At 33.9% G+C, this 17828-nt stretch overlaps 1 protein-coding gene across 1 annotated transcript; it reads right to left on the bottom strand.

Annotated features, from left to right (window-relative positions):
• Positions 1-14009: 14009 nt before the first annotated feature.
• Positions 14010-16490, bottom strand: LOC100250783 (G-type lectin S-receptor-like serine/threonine-protein kinase At5g24080). Its single transcript, XM_059733879.1, has 4 exons — positions 15497-16490; positions 15212-15392; positions 14626-15079; positions 14010-14539 (listed from the first exon to the last, which is right to left on the bottom strand). The coding sequence occupies exons 1-4, from the start codon at positions 16383-16385 to the stop codon at positions 14195-14197; spliced, it is 1869 nt and encodes a 622-aa protein (XP_059589862.1). The 5' UTR covers positions 16386-16490; the 3' UTR covers positions 14010-14194.
• Positions 16491-17828: the final 1338 nt, after the last annotated feature.

The raw sequence follows: 17828 nt of genomic DNA, 5'->3' as shown, positions 1-17828 counted from the left end.
ATACAAGCTCTATAAAAATAAAAAAAATAAAAAAATAAAAATTTAAAAATTATTTTGTCAAGGAATCCTCAAATATTATTTGCAACTTTTGTAAAGAAAATAATCACATAAGTAGCATTAGCCCTATAAGAAAATCAACTTATGTTACTTTGATATGAAGACAATTAACTTGTTTGGAGTGAAGAGGAAGAGTCTTGAGAGGGCTACAATACAAGAACACTTAAGTAAAACAAAAATAAGGAATATACTGAACATCATTGATGGAGACATTATGTATAAAGAGGATAAGGTGAAAAAACTAAAAAGCTTACCTCCATAGTGCTTTCAATTCATTCACCCCCTCTAAGTAATACAACAAATTAATAACTGTTGTAAATGAAGTGATGAATGACCACATTGATGGTCATTTATGAACTCCATTTACTCATCTTTAAAATGAGTAATGGGAGTTTATATTATAAAGCCTATAAAAGGCTTCTTACACCCCATGTAAGAGCATCTCGAGAAAAAAAAAATTCTCTTCCTCTCATTCTCTCTCTCTCTCTCTTTCTTTCATTCTCTCAACACTTCTCTTTGATTTCTTCCCCCCCTCCCCCTTTATATATATATATATATTATTAAAGTAATACATAGTCATCCCTACTATTATCTGAGTCACATTTATTCTCTTTTTACAACACATTATTAGCACGAATTGTTCTGAAGGTAATTCTCGTATCTTAAACTTGAAGTTATTTATATAGGATAAAATTTTACATATTTATATTATTGTTGATTTGTTTTGTTACATATTGTTAAAAATTATAAACAAATTATTTGATTTTGTTTATAATCAAAGTTATACCAATGCTATTAAGTTATTATAATTGATTCTAATAATATTGTTTTGTCATATATATGAAGTTATTTGACAATGTCGAATATCACAAAACTCAAATTTGTGGCACTTGACATTTCGGGAAAGAATTATCTATCTTGGATCCTTGATGTTGAATTACATCTTGATGCAATAAACCTTGGAGCTACAATCAAAGAAGGAAATCAAGCATCCCTGCAGGATCGCGCAAAAGCATTGATTTTCCTTCGTCATCACCTCCATGAAGGTTTAAAAAATGAGTATTTTACGGTAAAGGACTTTTTTACTCTATGGAGTAATTTGAAGGAAAGATATGACCACCAGAAAACTGTGATTCTCCCAAAAGCTTGATATGATTGGATGCACCTAAGGTCGCAAGATTTTAAAACTATTAGTGAATACAACTCCGCACTTTTCAAAATCAGCTCTCAATTAAAGCTACATGGAGAAAAAATCATAGAAGAAGACATGTTAGAGAAAACTTTTACTACGTTTCATGCCTCGAATGTGCTCCTGCAACAGCAATATAGAAAGTGTAGATTTACAAAATATTCTGAATTAATATCATGTCTTCTTGTTACTAAACAAAATAATGAGCTTTTAATGAGAAATCATCAATCTCGTCCAACTGGATCTGAACCATTCCTTAAAGTGAATGCAATATCGTCCAAATTCATGGACGTGGTCATGATCGTGGAAAAAATCCCCGATACCATGGTTCTTATAGTAATAATTCTCAGAAAATGAAAGCCTCGTTGCACCACCAGAAATGGAACAATACTGAGACAATACAAGAAAATGGGAAGCATTTACAAGATAAACCTCCTAAGAACCACGAGAATAATTGTTATAGATGTGGTATGAAGGGGCATTGGTCGCATACCTGTCGTACGCCCAAACATTTAGTCGACCTTTACCAAGCATCAATAAAAGCAAAAGGAAAAGAGATAAAGATGAACTTTACTGATGGTGATGGATTGGACCTAACCTACTATGACATTGATTTCTTTGAAGGTCCCAATGAAAAAATAGACCATTTGATAAATGATGAGAAAATTAACATTAATTGATGTTACTTTATATATGAAATAATATATTATTATGTCTTATATTTACATCTGATTTACTTTGTTATTTACATTATGCCTTGTTTTATTTTGTTATATCTGAAATCCATGTGTTATTTGGTCTCAAGATGAATGAGGATGATGTGTGTCTCGTAGACTGTGCGACCAAGCACACAATTCTTCGAGATAAAAGATATTTCCTTGAATTGACATTAATAAAAGCTAATGTAAGTACCATATCTAGTACTACAAACTTAGTTGAAGGTTCTAGAAGAGCAAACATAACGTTGCCAAATGGAACTAGATTTCATATAAATGATGCTTTATATTCTAGCAAATCCAGAATAAATTTGCTTAGTTTTAAAGATATCCGCAGAAATGGATATCATATTGAAACTATGAATGAAGATAATATAGAACATCTTTACATTACTTCCATTATATCTGGTCAGAAGCTTATAATGGAAAAACTCCCGACTTTCTCCTCTGGGTTGTATCATACAACTATAAAGCCTATTGAATCATATGTTGTCGTGAACCAGAAGTTCAACGACCCAAAAGTTTTTGTACTTTAGCATGACAGGCTAGGTCACCCAGGGTCTGCAATGATGTGTCGAATAATCGAACACTCACATTGACATCCACTATAGAACTAGAAGATTCTTTCACCCAATGAATACTCATGTGTTGCCTGCTCATAAGGTAAATTGATAATCAGACCATCTTTTACTAAAGTTATATCTGAGTCACCAGTCTTTTTAGAAAAAATACATAGGGACATATGTGGGCCTATCCATCCACCATGTGGACCATTCCGTTATTTTATGATCTTAATAGATGTTTCTACTAGGTGGTCACATGTTTGTCTCCTTTCTACACGTAACGTTGCCTTTGCTAGACTCCTTGCACAAATAATCATATTACGAGCACAATTTTCATATTATCCAATTAAGACAATACGTCTTAATAATGCTGGAGAATTTACTTCTCAAACATTCATTGACTATTGCATGTCAGTAGGGATAAATATTGAGCATCTTGTTGCTCATACTCATACCCAAAATGGCTTAGCAGAATCCTTCATCAAACGTCTCCAATTAATAGCTCGACCATTACTAATGAAAACCAAATTACCTACTTCTACCTAGGGACATGTTATTATGCATGTTGTAGCTTTAGTCCATATTCAACCTACAACTTACCATGAATATTCCCCTTCACAACTTGTGCTTGGAAAACAACCAAATATCTCTCACTTACAAATCTTTGGTTGTGCAGTATATGTACCAATTGCACCTACACAACGCACTAAAATGGATTTCCAACGAAGACTTAGGATTTATGTAGGTTTTGATTCTCCGTCTATCATAAGATATCTTGAACCTTTGACAGGTGATGTTTTTACTGCCCGCTTTGCGGATTGTCATTTTAATGAGAGTGTTTTCCCATCATTAAGGGGAGAAAAGTCGATTCCTGAAGAACCATGAGAAATTAGTTGGAAGGCATCTACTATGACCCATCTTCCAAAGGATCATTCATTTGCAAAATCTTGCAAATCAATTACCAGATGCATTCATTAATACAAAGAAAGTGACAAAGTAACATATCCCGACTACAAATACTCCAGCACGGATTGATGTCCCTATAGGACAGTTAACAAATGAATTTAAGATATGCCTGAAGCGTGGTAAACTTGTCGGCTCAAATGATGTAACTTCCTAGAAAATGAGAACCGAAGAAAAACTTGGCACTCTAGAAGAGGCCATCAAAATGACTGATCAATTTAAAATTGATAAATCTATAGCCCTAGAAGAGGCATAAATAATGCAAAAAGCCTTTGAAGAGGCACATATTGAACGAGAAGCCCTTGAAGAGGCACAGGTACCTAAAAATTGTGATATCTCAGTAAGTTATGTACACACGGGAGAAAAAATGGATTTAAATAATATTGTTATTAACAATATTTTTGCTTTCCAAGTGGCCTCTAAAGTCAAAAGAAATGATGAAAATCCCGAACTACGAAATGTGGAAGAATGTTGACATAGAAATGATTGGCTAAAACTGAATGAAGCTATACAAGCAGAGTTAAACTCATTAACAAAACAAGAAGTTTTTGGACCTGTAGTCTAAACACCTGAAGATGTAAAGCCTGTTGGGTACAAATGGGTATTTGTACGAAAGCGCAATGAGAATAATGAGATCATAAGATATAAAGCGCGATTAGTAGCACAAGGTTTCTCGCAAAGACCTGGTATTGACTACGAAGAAACATATTATCTCGTCATGGATGCAATCACATTTTGTTTCTTAATCAATTTGGTAGTCTCAGAAGGATTGGATATGCATCTCATGGATGTTATTACAACATATTTATACGAATCCATGAATAATGATATATACATGAAAATCCCTAAAGGATTTAAATTGCCTGGAGAAAATAGTATAAAGTCTCGTAGCATGTACTCAATCAAGTTACAACGATCATTGTATGGATTAAAGCAATCTGGACGCATATGGTACAATCGTCTTAGCGAATATTTGCTAAAAGAAGGATACGTGAATAACCCTACATGCCCATGCATCTTCATTAAGAAATCAGAAACCGGATTTGCAATTATTACAGTGTATGTCGATGACTTAAATCTTGTTGGAACTTCTTAAGAGCTCACAAGAACAACAAATTACTTGAAAAAGGAATTTGAGATGAAAGATCTTGGAAAAACAAAATTTTATCTCGGCCTGCAGATCGAGCATTTTCCAAATGGAGTTTTAGTACATCAATCAACATACGTTAACAAAGTTTTGAAGCGTTTTTATATGGATAAAGCGCATCCTTTAAGTTCTTCAATGGTTGTCCAATCACTTGATGTGAAAAATGACTCATTTCGTCCTTGCGAAAAAAAAAAAAAGAGTTACTTGGTCCTGAAATACCATATCTTAGTGCTATTGGTGCACTTATGTATCTTGCCAATTGTACACATCCAGACATTGCTTTTTCTGTCAATTTATTAGCAAGATACAATTCCACTCCAACTCGAAGACATTGGAATGGTATCAAACATATATTATGTTATCTTTGCGGAACTACTGATATGGGTTTATTTTACTCAACGGAATCAAAGCAACAATTGCTTGGATATGCAGATGCAGGATATCTTTCAGATCCACATAAAGGTAGGTCACAAACAGGGTATGTGTTTAATTGCAATGGTACTGCTATTTCATGGAGATATGTCAAACAAACAATGGTGGCCACATCATCAAATCATTCAGAAATACTAGCAATTCATGAAGCAAGTCATGAATGTATAAGGCTAAGATCTATGATCCAACATATTCGGGAATCATGTGGACTCTCCTCTATCAAAGGTGACCCGACAATATTATTTGAAGATAATGCTACATGCATTACACAAATAACAGGGGGTTATATTAAAAGAGATAGAACTAAACACATTTCACCAAAATTCTTTTATACACATGAACTCTAGAAGAGTGGTGAAAATGATGTGCAACAAATACGCTCAAGTGATAATCTAACAGATTTATTCACAAAATCATTGTCAACCTCAACATTCAAGAAATTAATATACATGATTGGAATGCGTCAACTCAAGGATATTGACATGAGGGGGAGTATGCTTGTAAAAGGGTGTTAGTGTACTGTACTCTTTTTTCCTTCGTCCAGGTTTTGTCCTACTGGGTTTTACTGGCAAGGTTTTTAACGAGGTAGTCCTAATATACCAAGAAAAGAATATTGTACTCTTTTTCCTTCACTAGGTTTTTCCTATAAAAATTTTTACTAACAAGGTTTTAATGAAACATATTCTTTTAATATGGTGGTCATCCAAGGGGAAATGTTGTAAATGAAGTGATGAATGACCACATTGATGGTCATTTATGAACTCCATTTACTCATCTTTAAGATGAGTAATGGGAGTTCATCTTATGAATCCTATAAAAGGGTTCTTACACCCCATGTAAGAGCATTCCGAGAAAAAGAAGAAATTTTCTTCCTCTCATTCTCTCTCTCTTTCTTTCATTCTCTCAACACTTTTCTTTGATTTCTTCCCCCCGCCCCTCTATATATATATTATTAAAATAATACATAGTCATCCCTACTATTATTTGAGTCACATTTATTCTCATTTTACAATAATAACATAAAATTTAAGGCTTTCTCTTTTGAATTTTATTGTTTATTAAATATCTTTGAATATATTTCTTATTTTTTTATTTTTAAAAATAAAAACTCTTATACAAAATATAAGAATTTTTATGCAAAAAGAAAAAAATTTAAATTGTGTTCGAAAAGTATTTTTTAAAACTATTTTTTAAAATTGTTATTTAATATTTTGTAAAATAATAGTTTGTTTGGAAACTTGAACTGTTATTAACTTTTTTTTTTATGTTTTTAAATATTTTTTAAAAATAAGTTTCACATGTAATACTTTACTCATAATCATTCTGCATTTTGTATGATTATTTTTCAATAAATAAAAATAATTTTAAAAATTAAAAGATATTATCTAAAAACACTCCGATTTTTTGTTTTTTAAGAGTATAAACTGTTTTCTAATCACTAAGCATGTTTTTTTTTATTATTCTTTTGTTCTAAAACATATAAAACTATTTTCTAACCATTAACAAGCATCCTCTTACCTACCCTTCTTAAAGACTTTTTCAAAATTTAAAAATTTATGGAATTGAAATTTTTTTACTTCTGTCAATTTTAAAAAATGTTTTCAAATAACATAACAAGATTATACCTATCTTTCATATAAGATTTTTTTATATTTTGTATAAAACTTCCTATTTTCAAAAACAAAAAATAAAAAATATACCCCCACTTGCATAAATTTTGTTTTGAAGATAATATTATTATAACAATCCAAAGATAGAAGGACTCTTGATATTACAGGAGTTCTTCCCATCCATGTCTGTACAATTTTGTTCCTCCGGCCGGAGACAGAAGCAAGACCGACACGAAGAAACAAAAGCCCAGACTCGAACAGTTCGCTGTGTGATCTCTCGGACTGCATTGGCCGGCTTTCGTTTCTTCGTGTCGAGCTCGCTTTTCCGGCCCTGCTTTATCAGATCAGTCTAGTCTTTTGTGGCCTTTTTTTTATAAGCGGGAAAATGAGGCATGGAGGCTGGCATGAAGATCATACGAACCTTCGGAGCAGGTGAAGGTGTTTCAATCTTCTCTTTTCTATGTTCCTTTCTCTGACCATTCATTTGTTTCTAGTATGAGAAAATTGCAAACAAACTCACAAAAGCTCTACCCCACATAAACAAATTCCAAGTATCCAAGGATTAATCACATGGAAAAGTCTAGCAATTTATAGTCACACGACTCGATTATATTTAGAATTTATTTAATAGTAATTTTATAAAATGTCTCTAATCTTTTTAGCACTTGAAAACAATTCTTTTATAAAAAATTTAAAGATTAAATAGGTTAAATGCTTCCTAAAATCATTTTTAAACAAATTTTTAATTATCAAAATCTTTATATTACTATAAGCACTAAAATTAACATATCTCTAAACATATTTCTAAAATAATATTAAAGAAAAAAAAACAATGAATTAAAACACATAATTAAAAATAAAATATTGTCCCCGAGATACTCAAATAAATGCCAAGCTCATAGGTTTTTTGGCCATTTCTTATTGGAGGCTTCTAAAAGTCACCCACAACCATTACTTTGACTAGCAACAATATACCACATGTCAAATTATTTGGGTTTTTTTATATATTATTTGTTTTTTTATATTATGTTTGGTTCTTAGAAAATCTAAGAGAAAATGTGAGAAAAAGAAAATAGAAAGAAAAAGTAGAAGAAGGAAAATATTAAGGAAAATAAAAAAAATGGATTTAAAACTTATAAATCATTTTTATTTGTTATTTCAAATTCATTGACATTTTGTTCCCCTTTTATATGGAAATTAATAATTTAAAAATATATAATAAATTTTTAATTATATTTTATTTCCTTTCAAGTTTTTCATAAAAAAATAAAATACAAGAAAATAATTTTCCTTCATATTTTTTTTTCTTTCCTTATTGCTTTTTGGGAATTAAACATAGTCTTAGTTTTTATCACTTTCAGTTCAACGTATCACACAAAACTTCCCTGGGTATAATCCTCTCTCTTAATTTTGGTTTCTATGCACTCTAATTTGATTCCTAATATATAGATCTACATGAATGAATTAATATAAATCTAGATTTCTAATATGAATGAATAAACGAGATTAAAAGTATATATGAACTTGAAATTTATGTTTGGGTTCAAAACTGTTGTGTATGGGCTCCATTTTTCTCGGCCCATGAGACCCAGGTGAGTGCCCTTTTGTTATTGATTGGGCAGCCCGGCCCATTGATGGTAGTTGCAGGAACCCATTCTTGGGCCCAATATGTGAGCACAAACACCTAAGGAGATGCACTAACAAAATTTTAGGTAATGTTTGGTTGCCAAAAACTACTGAAAAAAGAAAAGAAAAATGTTTAAGAAAACGAGTTTCTCATGATTGTATCATGAAAAATGTCAAATAAAATCAAATATAATTTAAATTAATTAAAATTTTATATATTTTAAAATTATTTAACCTTTATATTGATGAGTTAAAATAAGTAAAATAAGTTTAAAATAAGATATAAAAATAATTTATTGACTTTAAATATATTTTTTTATTTTTTTTTCATATTTTTTTATTCTATTTTTTCTCTCTATTTTCTTTCTGTGATATTTTCCCTCAAAATTTTCTATTGCATATCATGCATTTTGAATACTTTAGAAAGAAAAACAATATAAATAAATTTCATGGTAAATAATTTCGTTCCATATAATGCATTTTGAATTATGTAGTTTGCATCTTAATAGCATTTCCCATGACACTCTTCAAAGGCATCGAGAAATTTGGCATAATAAACAACAATTTTTTTTTATTCTAGTATTTATTTAAAGGGGAAGATGGTTACTTTCAGCTGCAAAGAAAGGATCTGCAGGCGTGGAGCATCAGAGCTTGAAAGGCGAGCATAGCAGAAATCAGTATCGTGATATAAGCTTTACGCCTCAGGAGCTTCACCACATCTGGCTTCAATGGCTGATCATTTCGCCAGGACGGAGCACCCCCATGCATTTCCAGTAGAATAAGTTCTTGCTCCAGGTAGTTGACGTCCAAATGGTAGAGCAGAAGGTACCATTTCCTCAACACCTCAAAAATGGTGATGAAATAAATCACACCGACTGATAAGGAGAGAGAGAATGGCACCCACCAGTGTTCGCATCTGTTAGATGGCTTATTGATCACCCCTGTGTTGAGAATTAAAGCTTGGACGACCGCAAACCCAGTTGTCAGATTCTGCGCCTTTGTTTCTTCGTGGCGTATTCGTTTCTCCTGATTGTGGTTTATCTCTACCAATTGGCCATGGATATGGGTTTTACTTAGCCTTTCTTCTTCTGCATCCATGGCCAGTACTTACAGTCTCCTGGTCAGTACCGAAGCTGTAACATATAAGGGTTGTATTTGTATATCATATGCTTCCCTGAAACAGCATTGTAGCTTCCAGCTTGATTCCTAGGATATTTGCTTAGTCTTGAAGTTCGATTTTTCTTGTAGAAATTGTAATAAAGTCAATGGTAATAGAGTCTTTGCGTAAATTGCGGAGCAAGTGACTTTCACGGCAAGCACGAAAGAGAAAATTGGAAAAGTTAGGTTTTGGGATGGTGATATCTAAATATTATGAAAACCAAAACTCATTTTTACCATTTTTAATTTTTCAATATTGAACCCAAAATATTTTGGGTTCCATGCCCTTTGGGCTGAGCTGATTTTTAATACCTAATATGCCTCTCTTCTCTACCACGTCAACCTCCACTTATTTTTTTTTTAAAAAAAAAACCAAAAAATCAAAAAACCGAGAAAACATAAAACGTTTTGCCTAAAATTTTCCATCTGCTCTGCTCCCTTTTGAAACCCAAATCCCAAAAAGAAAACCTAACCTCTTCAAGTCTCTCTCTCTCTCTCTCCCCCCACCTTCGTCCATGACTCTCCCGCAACTTCTCACACCTACAACTAGCATGCTTCCTCTCCCAATTTACTAAGTCTCAGCCGTTTGTTTCCTATGATGAGACCTACAACCAGGGAGTGGAAGATGGGAAAGGAATTTTGGTGTCGTTTATCTCCAGCGGTTCCTCTCACCTCCTACATCCGGTTCGCCCTACACCACAAATGCGTATCCATCTGTATGGTGTCGGCCGAGACGCCGATTCTCAAACCCGATATGTTGGTTCTGCAGTGTGGCTCTGACACAGTTTCGGGATCGGGGGAGATGTTGATGCGGTACATAGAGTCGAGGTTCCCTCGGTCGTCGCTGGTGATGAGCCGCGGCGATGATTGAGATGAAACAAGTTGACCCGATAGTGGACAGTCTGCAAATGGAGGTGAAGAAGTTTGGGAGGAGTTATGGTCATCTAGTGGAGGTGATACTGGAGATGGAATAAGACCCTTTTTTTTTCACAGGTGATGCTGGAGATGGAAGAAGACCTCTTTTTTTTTTCACATGTGGAGGTTGACCTGGCAGAAAGAAGAGGGCATATTGGATATTAAAAAATAGTTCAGCTAAAAGTGCATGAACCCTATATTATTTTTAGGATTAGAATAATTATATTAAAAAATCAAAAGTTGGGTTTCCAATCTCATACTATTTTAATATTACCAGCCTCAAACACAAGTTTCCCGAGAAAATTTATGAATGTGATTGGGACGAAGTGACCGAGACAAGACAAATGAGTTATATATATCTAAAGTAGGATAAAAAAAAATTAGATTGAGTTCGGATTCATGAGGTTATTCAAGAGAAAATAATCGATTGCATAATTCAAAATTTACCCAAATAATGTTTTTCAAAAAAATATTTTTTCTATATATTTAAAGTTAATTACACTTTACCCCTCAATTTAAAGCATATTTTACACATTGCCCCCTTAAGTACAAAATCGAATAATGTACCCTTAATTCTTTATAATTGCATAAAATGTGTATTTTTTTAAATACGACATTATTTTTTTTGGACAGAAAGACATGTACTCTCCACGTGACTGAGGGCAAAATTGTCTTCGTTCCCATAAAGCAAGGGCAAAAGGGTCATTGTTATTTTAAAACCCTCATCTTCTCCAGCATGTACTGTTCCTCCTCTGTAGCTATTAGTGAAACTCAAAGCTGAAGCCCTAGAATCCCAAAGAAGCTAATGCAGGGCTGACATTGAAGAGAGACATGAAAGTTCAAAGGTATTTTTTGTCTTCCAATTTCTTTAGGGTTAGGGTTTCGTTTGGATCTTTCAGAAAATTTGGGGAAATTTTGTGGAAATTATGGAAGAATAAAACTCAGGCAAATTGAGGGTTAGGGTTTTCATGTTAGGGTTTAAATTTTTATGTTATGATTTTAGTTCAAGGTTAGGGTTTCATTTTCATGTTTAAGAAAACTAGGAGAATTTTGGGGGAAATTTTGTAGAAATTTAAAGGCAATTTTCAGGGGAAATTTGGGGGATTTATGGTTGAATAAAACTAGGGCCAATTGAGGGCTAGGGTTTTTATGTTAGGGTTTAAATTTTTTTTGTTATGCTTCTAGTTTAGGGTTGGGGTTTTGTTTTTGTGTTTCAAAAAACTGGGGAAATTTTTGGGCAATTTTTTAGGGAAATTTGGAGAAACATTTCCACCCTACAAACATGAGAAATTTTCTAGGGCTTCAGTAGCAACTTTTTGGGATTCACATTCTAAGGCTTTGAAGGAAGGAAAGAAGAACGGGTCAGGAAGAAGCGGGCTACAATTTGGGGTTCCAAAGGGGAGTAATGATCGAGAGAGGGAGTTGCAAAGGAAAAAAGACACTTTTACCCTCAATCACGCGGAGAGCACGTACCTTTCCGTCCAAAAAATAAAGTTGTCTTTAAAAAAAATGCACATTACGTACAGTTATTAAATATGGAAGGTACATTACTCAATTTTGAACTTGATGGAACAATGTGTAAAACAAGTTATAGGTTATAGGGGTAAAGTATAATAAACTCATATATTTATGTCAAAATTTAAATAATTAATAGAACAAAATTTCAAGATATGATATGTAATAATAATATTTGATATTTTATATTATAAATATTATAAAAATATTAAATCCAATTTGGATTAGGTTTGAGTTGTTTGAATCTTTAGTCGTCCAAATTGAGCTCGAATTGAAAATATTTAATCTATCACAACTCAAGTATTGAAAATAATTGTTCAAGCTATTCAAACATCAGGTTGAGTAGGGCCTATCCGCTCAAGTTATGCCCCTACCTCTAACTCAAAAAAAAAGGAAGAAAGATATTTGATAAAATTTTAAACTCAAGGTGACTAAATATATTTAACCCAAAGCTCTAGAAGGTGAACAAAATTAACTCTAAAAAAGTGTAAAGAAAAATCAAATATAATTAAAATTAATTAAAATTTTATATATTTTTAAAATTATTTAATTTTTATATAAAAGAGTATAAATAAGTGGAATGAATAAAGAATTATGTAAAAATAATTTATTAAGATGTAAAAATAATTTATTAATTTTAAATATTTTTTTATTTTTTTTATTTTTATTTTTATTTTTTTCTTTGTTTTCTTTTTGTTGTCATTACTTTCAAATCTTAGACAACCGAACATAGTGTTATATCTTTTAATTGATCCATTGTTATTTGATTTTTAATGTAATTTGCTAACTTAATTAATAAGATAACAAAGAAAATTAAAAAAAAATGAATTAAATATGTTTTTTTTCTAAGGCATATCAAAATTTAATGTGTTTTATAATTTTGTAATTTGACATTTCAAAAGTTGAAATTTCAATTTTACGAGGAATAAGATATTTAACTCTTTTATATTTTATTCTCTTAAATATGTGAATGGCAAAAATATCAAATTTTTAAAAAATAACCGAAACTTCAGTAGATGGATATATCTCCCCTATATGTCACTTCAATATCTATCCATCTCCCCTTATGTCACTTCAATGTCCACCAACATATCAATGATGTTTCCCAATTAGAGAGAGAGAGAGTATTCCTTAATGAAAGAAATCACCACAAACTATCCTATATTTCACTTCAATGTCCACCAACATATCGATGATATTTCCCAATTAGAGAGAGAGAGAGAGTATTCCTTAATGAAAGAAATCACCACAAACTAAACTTAATCCACGATGGGGCTCTTAGAGAATAATAGCATATAGCTCTAAAAAACATATATCAAATCAATAACATAAGGTGTAATCATAATCTTAAAAATCGTAGCGGAAAAATATCATGAAAAAATGGAATAAGAAAATTAGTAAAAAATTATGTAAAGTCGTTATGGGCACTTAAGCACTCATAAGGATCACTTGATTGCTCATCAAAATCCGATTCTTTTTTTCTTTTTTTCCCTATTATTTTCACATCATCTAATAAAAACCAGCATATACCTTTTGATGTCATTATTCACCCGAACAAACTTAATCATAGTTACCAGAATGACCTTAAGGAGGAATTGATAAAAATTTCAAGTTTTCAAGTCCAATGTAAGTCACATGAAGTAATTAAATATTAGAGTTAGATCCAACAAGTTTGGAACAAAGTTATCAATGTAAACTAGCTACCAACATTATGGTTATATATGAAAGTTAAGGGGATTAAAGTTGGCATAATGGATTATTGAATTTGTAGTTACAATTATGGGAATTGAGAAGTATTAAATATCATTTATGTCAATGGGATTTAGCTTATAAAAATTAAAGAGCTAGATTGAATTCTTTCAAAATTGTTGAAGATTTTAAACTTTATGATGAGTCTTTTGACTCATCCTCCTAATGTCATGTTTTTTAGACTTTTTTTAGTTATCTTCTTCCTTTCTTCTTCTTTTTTTTTTTTTTCTTTGTGAAGCCTTAAGTTCTATGCTTTATGCATATTGATGTGAGCTATGCAACAAATCACTTGGCCGACTATCGTATCCTTGTGGGGACAAATCAAAGAGAAGTCAAATACACCAATTTCTCAAATTGTCAAACCAGAAATGGCTTAAATCTCCTTTAAAAGACCGAGATTTTCGTACCTCAACCTATGCAAAGTTCTCTACTAATTTCATTGCCCATTAGTATGTATGGTAACAATTGATCAATAAGAATTATGTTTCTGGACAGTATCTATCAAGGTGATAAAATTCCGGGACAACAACAAAATTTGTTCCATTTCTCCTTTGCTATCTAGGTGACATTGTGGAATAACTACATGTAGCCCTTGATGAAGGATGGGTACTATTATTGATGGTGAAGAAGCTGGACTGGTTGAACTCTCTCTTCATGGCTCTGTATACATTGTCTAAGCCCTCCTCCATGAGCTCCAGAACTGTCTGTGGCATTGGCGGTGTGTTGATTTCAAGTGATCCTTCCAACATCTTCACCACTTCCCCCATTGAAGGCCTCATGAAAACCTCATCTTGAATGCACCAAAAGCCAGTTTTCAATGCTCTTTCTAGCTCCTCTTCCTCCACTGCCCCTTCCAGTCGCCTGTCTGCAACTTTTCTTGTCGTCCCATTACTCATTTCCTAGAGGAATTGGCATTTTCGTTAATAAAATATCAAACACTTAACAATTTGTGATTTACAGAAGCAAGAACTTGATTGATCTATACCTTAAAAGCCCACCCAGGATAGAAGAAGTCTTCTGCATCAAAGGTCATGTCAAGGTTTCTCCGGCCACCAACAATCTCCAGGAGAAGCATTCCGTAACTGTAGACATCGGCTTTTACAGTAATAGGCCGGTTGCTAACCCATTCTGGAGCCAGATAGCCCCTAGTTCCTCTCACCATAGTGACAACATGTGAATGCTCTCTGCCCATCAGCTTTGCTAGTCCAAAGTCTGAAACTTTTGGACAGAAATTCTCATCTAGAAGTATGTTTTCAGGCTTGATATCGCAGTGGATTATCCGATTCCTGCACTGCTCATGAAAATAAGCAATCCCTTGTGCAGTAGCAATGGCTATATGGAAACGAGTTCCCCAATCTAGCAGTCTGTCCCGGCAATGCTTTGAGGGGAATATCCACTTGTCCAAGGAACCATTTTTCATGAACTCATAAACCAGAAGCCTGTGAAGAATCATCAAATTCCAACCCCATTATAAGCTCGAAAATATAGTATGCTTGACCACAAAAGAGGATGACAAGAATTTAATTATGGTTAGTGGTAATTGGTTTTAGGCGATGAAATGAAATGCATACCGGTGAGAGCCTTCCGAGCAGTAGCCACATAGGCGAACCAGGTTCATGTGATGCATAGAGCCAATGGTGTTCACTTCAGTTATGAATTCCTTCTCCCCATGAGACAAAACCTTGTCAAGCTTCTTCACTGCAACCAATGCCTCATCTGAAAGGCTTCCCTTGTATACACTCCCAAACCCTCCTGAAAAAAAGAGAAGACAACATTAATCCAAATTGATCAAGTCCAACTGGCTTTGTTCAAACAATTTCATCCCTTTCAAAGTATATGTATATGTACATGCTGACCTGTGCCGAGCAACTGCGAAAAATTGCCGGTTCTGGACTGCAAATTGCGGTAACTGAAATTCATTGGCGCACCGGACACACTCAAGGAGCTTTCCAGGGATCTCTTCAAGGCCCTCCTTCTGTACAGAGTGTGATATAACAACAGGCAGAGGAGTGCTACAAGGACAGTCATGCTGAGAACAATTGGAAGAACCAAGACCTTGTCCCGGAGGCCATCAGATGAATCCCCAGATCCTGTTGCTTTGTCTTCAGGTGACCCATTAGGCCCAACCTTCACAAACAACGTCGAACTCGTGTCCTCGAATCCACCGAACTCCAAGCTGTTCAGCAGCCAACAGTAAGGCTTTTCCTCACTCGGCCCATACACGGAAGCAACACAATCACAGTCTGATAAACAAGCATCCCCACACTTTGACAATTGGGACATGTTACTATAATTTGCTATAATCGAAGATTCAGGGTAATAGTAGTTAGTTTGCTGTACTATAGACATCTTCAGCTTGGAAGCAGTTGAATTCCGATGATTATTATCACATTTCCCAGCTGACACCGACGAATTCTCTGAGCACTGGCCGCTGTCTCCCACCTTAGAAGCCCCCGGCAGGCATGTACAGGAGGCATTAGTCTTGCTTCTGTCCAAGCTACACACCCCATTTCCGCAAACCCCAGCAATATCACATGGGTTAGAAACTGCAGCCCATTCAGGCACCCATTGGCGAGTGCAGTTCACATCATCGTCCCAACGATACAGCCTCAAATTCCCATTCATCTCGAGTATCAGTCTTCGAAGAACTAATGGCCTAACTATCTGATTCACACGACGAAGACAGCCCTTTCTCATCAGTATCACTTTTGTAAACATAAACCGCCCCATCAGATGATGACCCATACATGATCCCAAAGCTCCCCGCCCTGTCTAAAACCGCGACTACATCGCCTGTTACGTTTGATATATCGGGTCCAGACCAGTAGGAGTAGTTGGTGTAAGACTGCAACGAGGTGATGTAAGAGTCGGGCAAGTTGTAGATGAGTCCAAGGCTGAGGGAAGTGGGCTGCTGCAGCATCTGGATAGTGTAGTAACCACCATGCGCCGGTGAGGAGGATGTGAGCTGCATTGAAGCTGTGAGAGGTTGGTTTGGGAGGAGAGTGTCTGAAGGGTGAGAAAAGCTCTGCCATAAAGGGAAGCGAGATCGACACGAAGAAACAAAAGCCCAGACTCCAACAGTTCGCTCTGTGATCTCCCAAACTGCATGGGCAATTGTTTCTCCGTGTCGAGCTCGCTTTTCCGGCCACTGATTTTTCAGATCAGTCAAGTCCTTTTTGGCTGTTCTTTATAAGCGGAAAAGCAAGGCATGGAGGCTTGAGAAGGCCATGCGGCCTGCGGTCCACGAAGATCATACAAACCTTCGGTGCAGGTGAGGGTCTATCTAGTCCGTTTCAATCTTCTATTTGTTTAGTTCCTTTCTCTGACCATTCCTTTGGAAATTGTTTCCAAGTATGAGAAAATTGCGAACAAACTTCCAAAAACCCTACCCTACCTAAACAAATTCCAAGTATAAGAATTAATCGCAAAGGAAAAGTCTTCAAAAGCTATATCTATCATGTTGAAATTTTGAGTATGACACAACTTGATTTCTCGTATTCTATACATGTAATATGATTTGAATAATCATATTGTACTTATAACCCTGAGGGGTAACTCAGTTGGTCCGGCCTTGGGTTTGCTCCCTTATGGTCACCAGTTCGAGTCCCCTCAGGGCCACTGGAGGTTTACCCGGTCGTTAACTTCAGGGCCCCGTGGGATTAGTCGAGGTGCGCGTAAGCTGGCCCGAACATCCACGGTTATAAAAAAAAAAAAAATCATATTGTACTTATATAAATCAATATAATAACAACCCTTATATATATAATATGAAGTTTTTTTTTATATATTTAAAACTTTTAGGTTATGTTTGGTTCCTCAGGAGTGAAAGAAAAAATGTGAGGAAAAGAAAAAAAAATAAAGAAAAAAATAGAAGCAAAGAAAAAAAATTGATTTAAAATTAAAAAATTATTTTTATACTTTACATCAAACTTAAAATAATCTAAAAATATTTAAGTTTTTTTTACTAATTTTAATTATATTTAACTTTTTTTTGTTTAATTTCTACAATAAAATCAAACTTTCCTAAACATTTCCTTTTTTTTTTTAGTTTTTTTTATACTTTTGATGTAAGAATGTTTATTGAAATTTAAAAACAACTACCAAAGTGTATCACATGTGTGGTCCGATGAAGATTTTTTTTTTCTTTTTTGCTAATCTAAATTAGTTATAGAAAATATTTTTAAATTT

This window comes from Vitis vinifera, chromosome 16, assembly GCF_030704535.1.
Source record: "Vitis vinifera cultivar Pinot Noir 40024 chromosome 16, ASM3070453v1".
In the NCBI taxonomy this organism is placed as follows: domain Eukaryota; kingdom Viridiplantae; phylum Streptophyta; class Magnoliopsida; order Vitales; family Vitaceae; genus Vitis; species Vitis vinifera.
The sequence above is the reverse complement of the archived record's forward strand: the minus strand, read 5'-3'. Positions and strand labels throughout refer to the sequence as shown.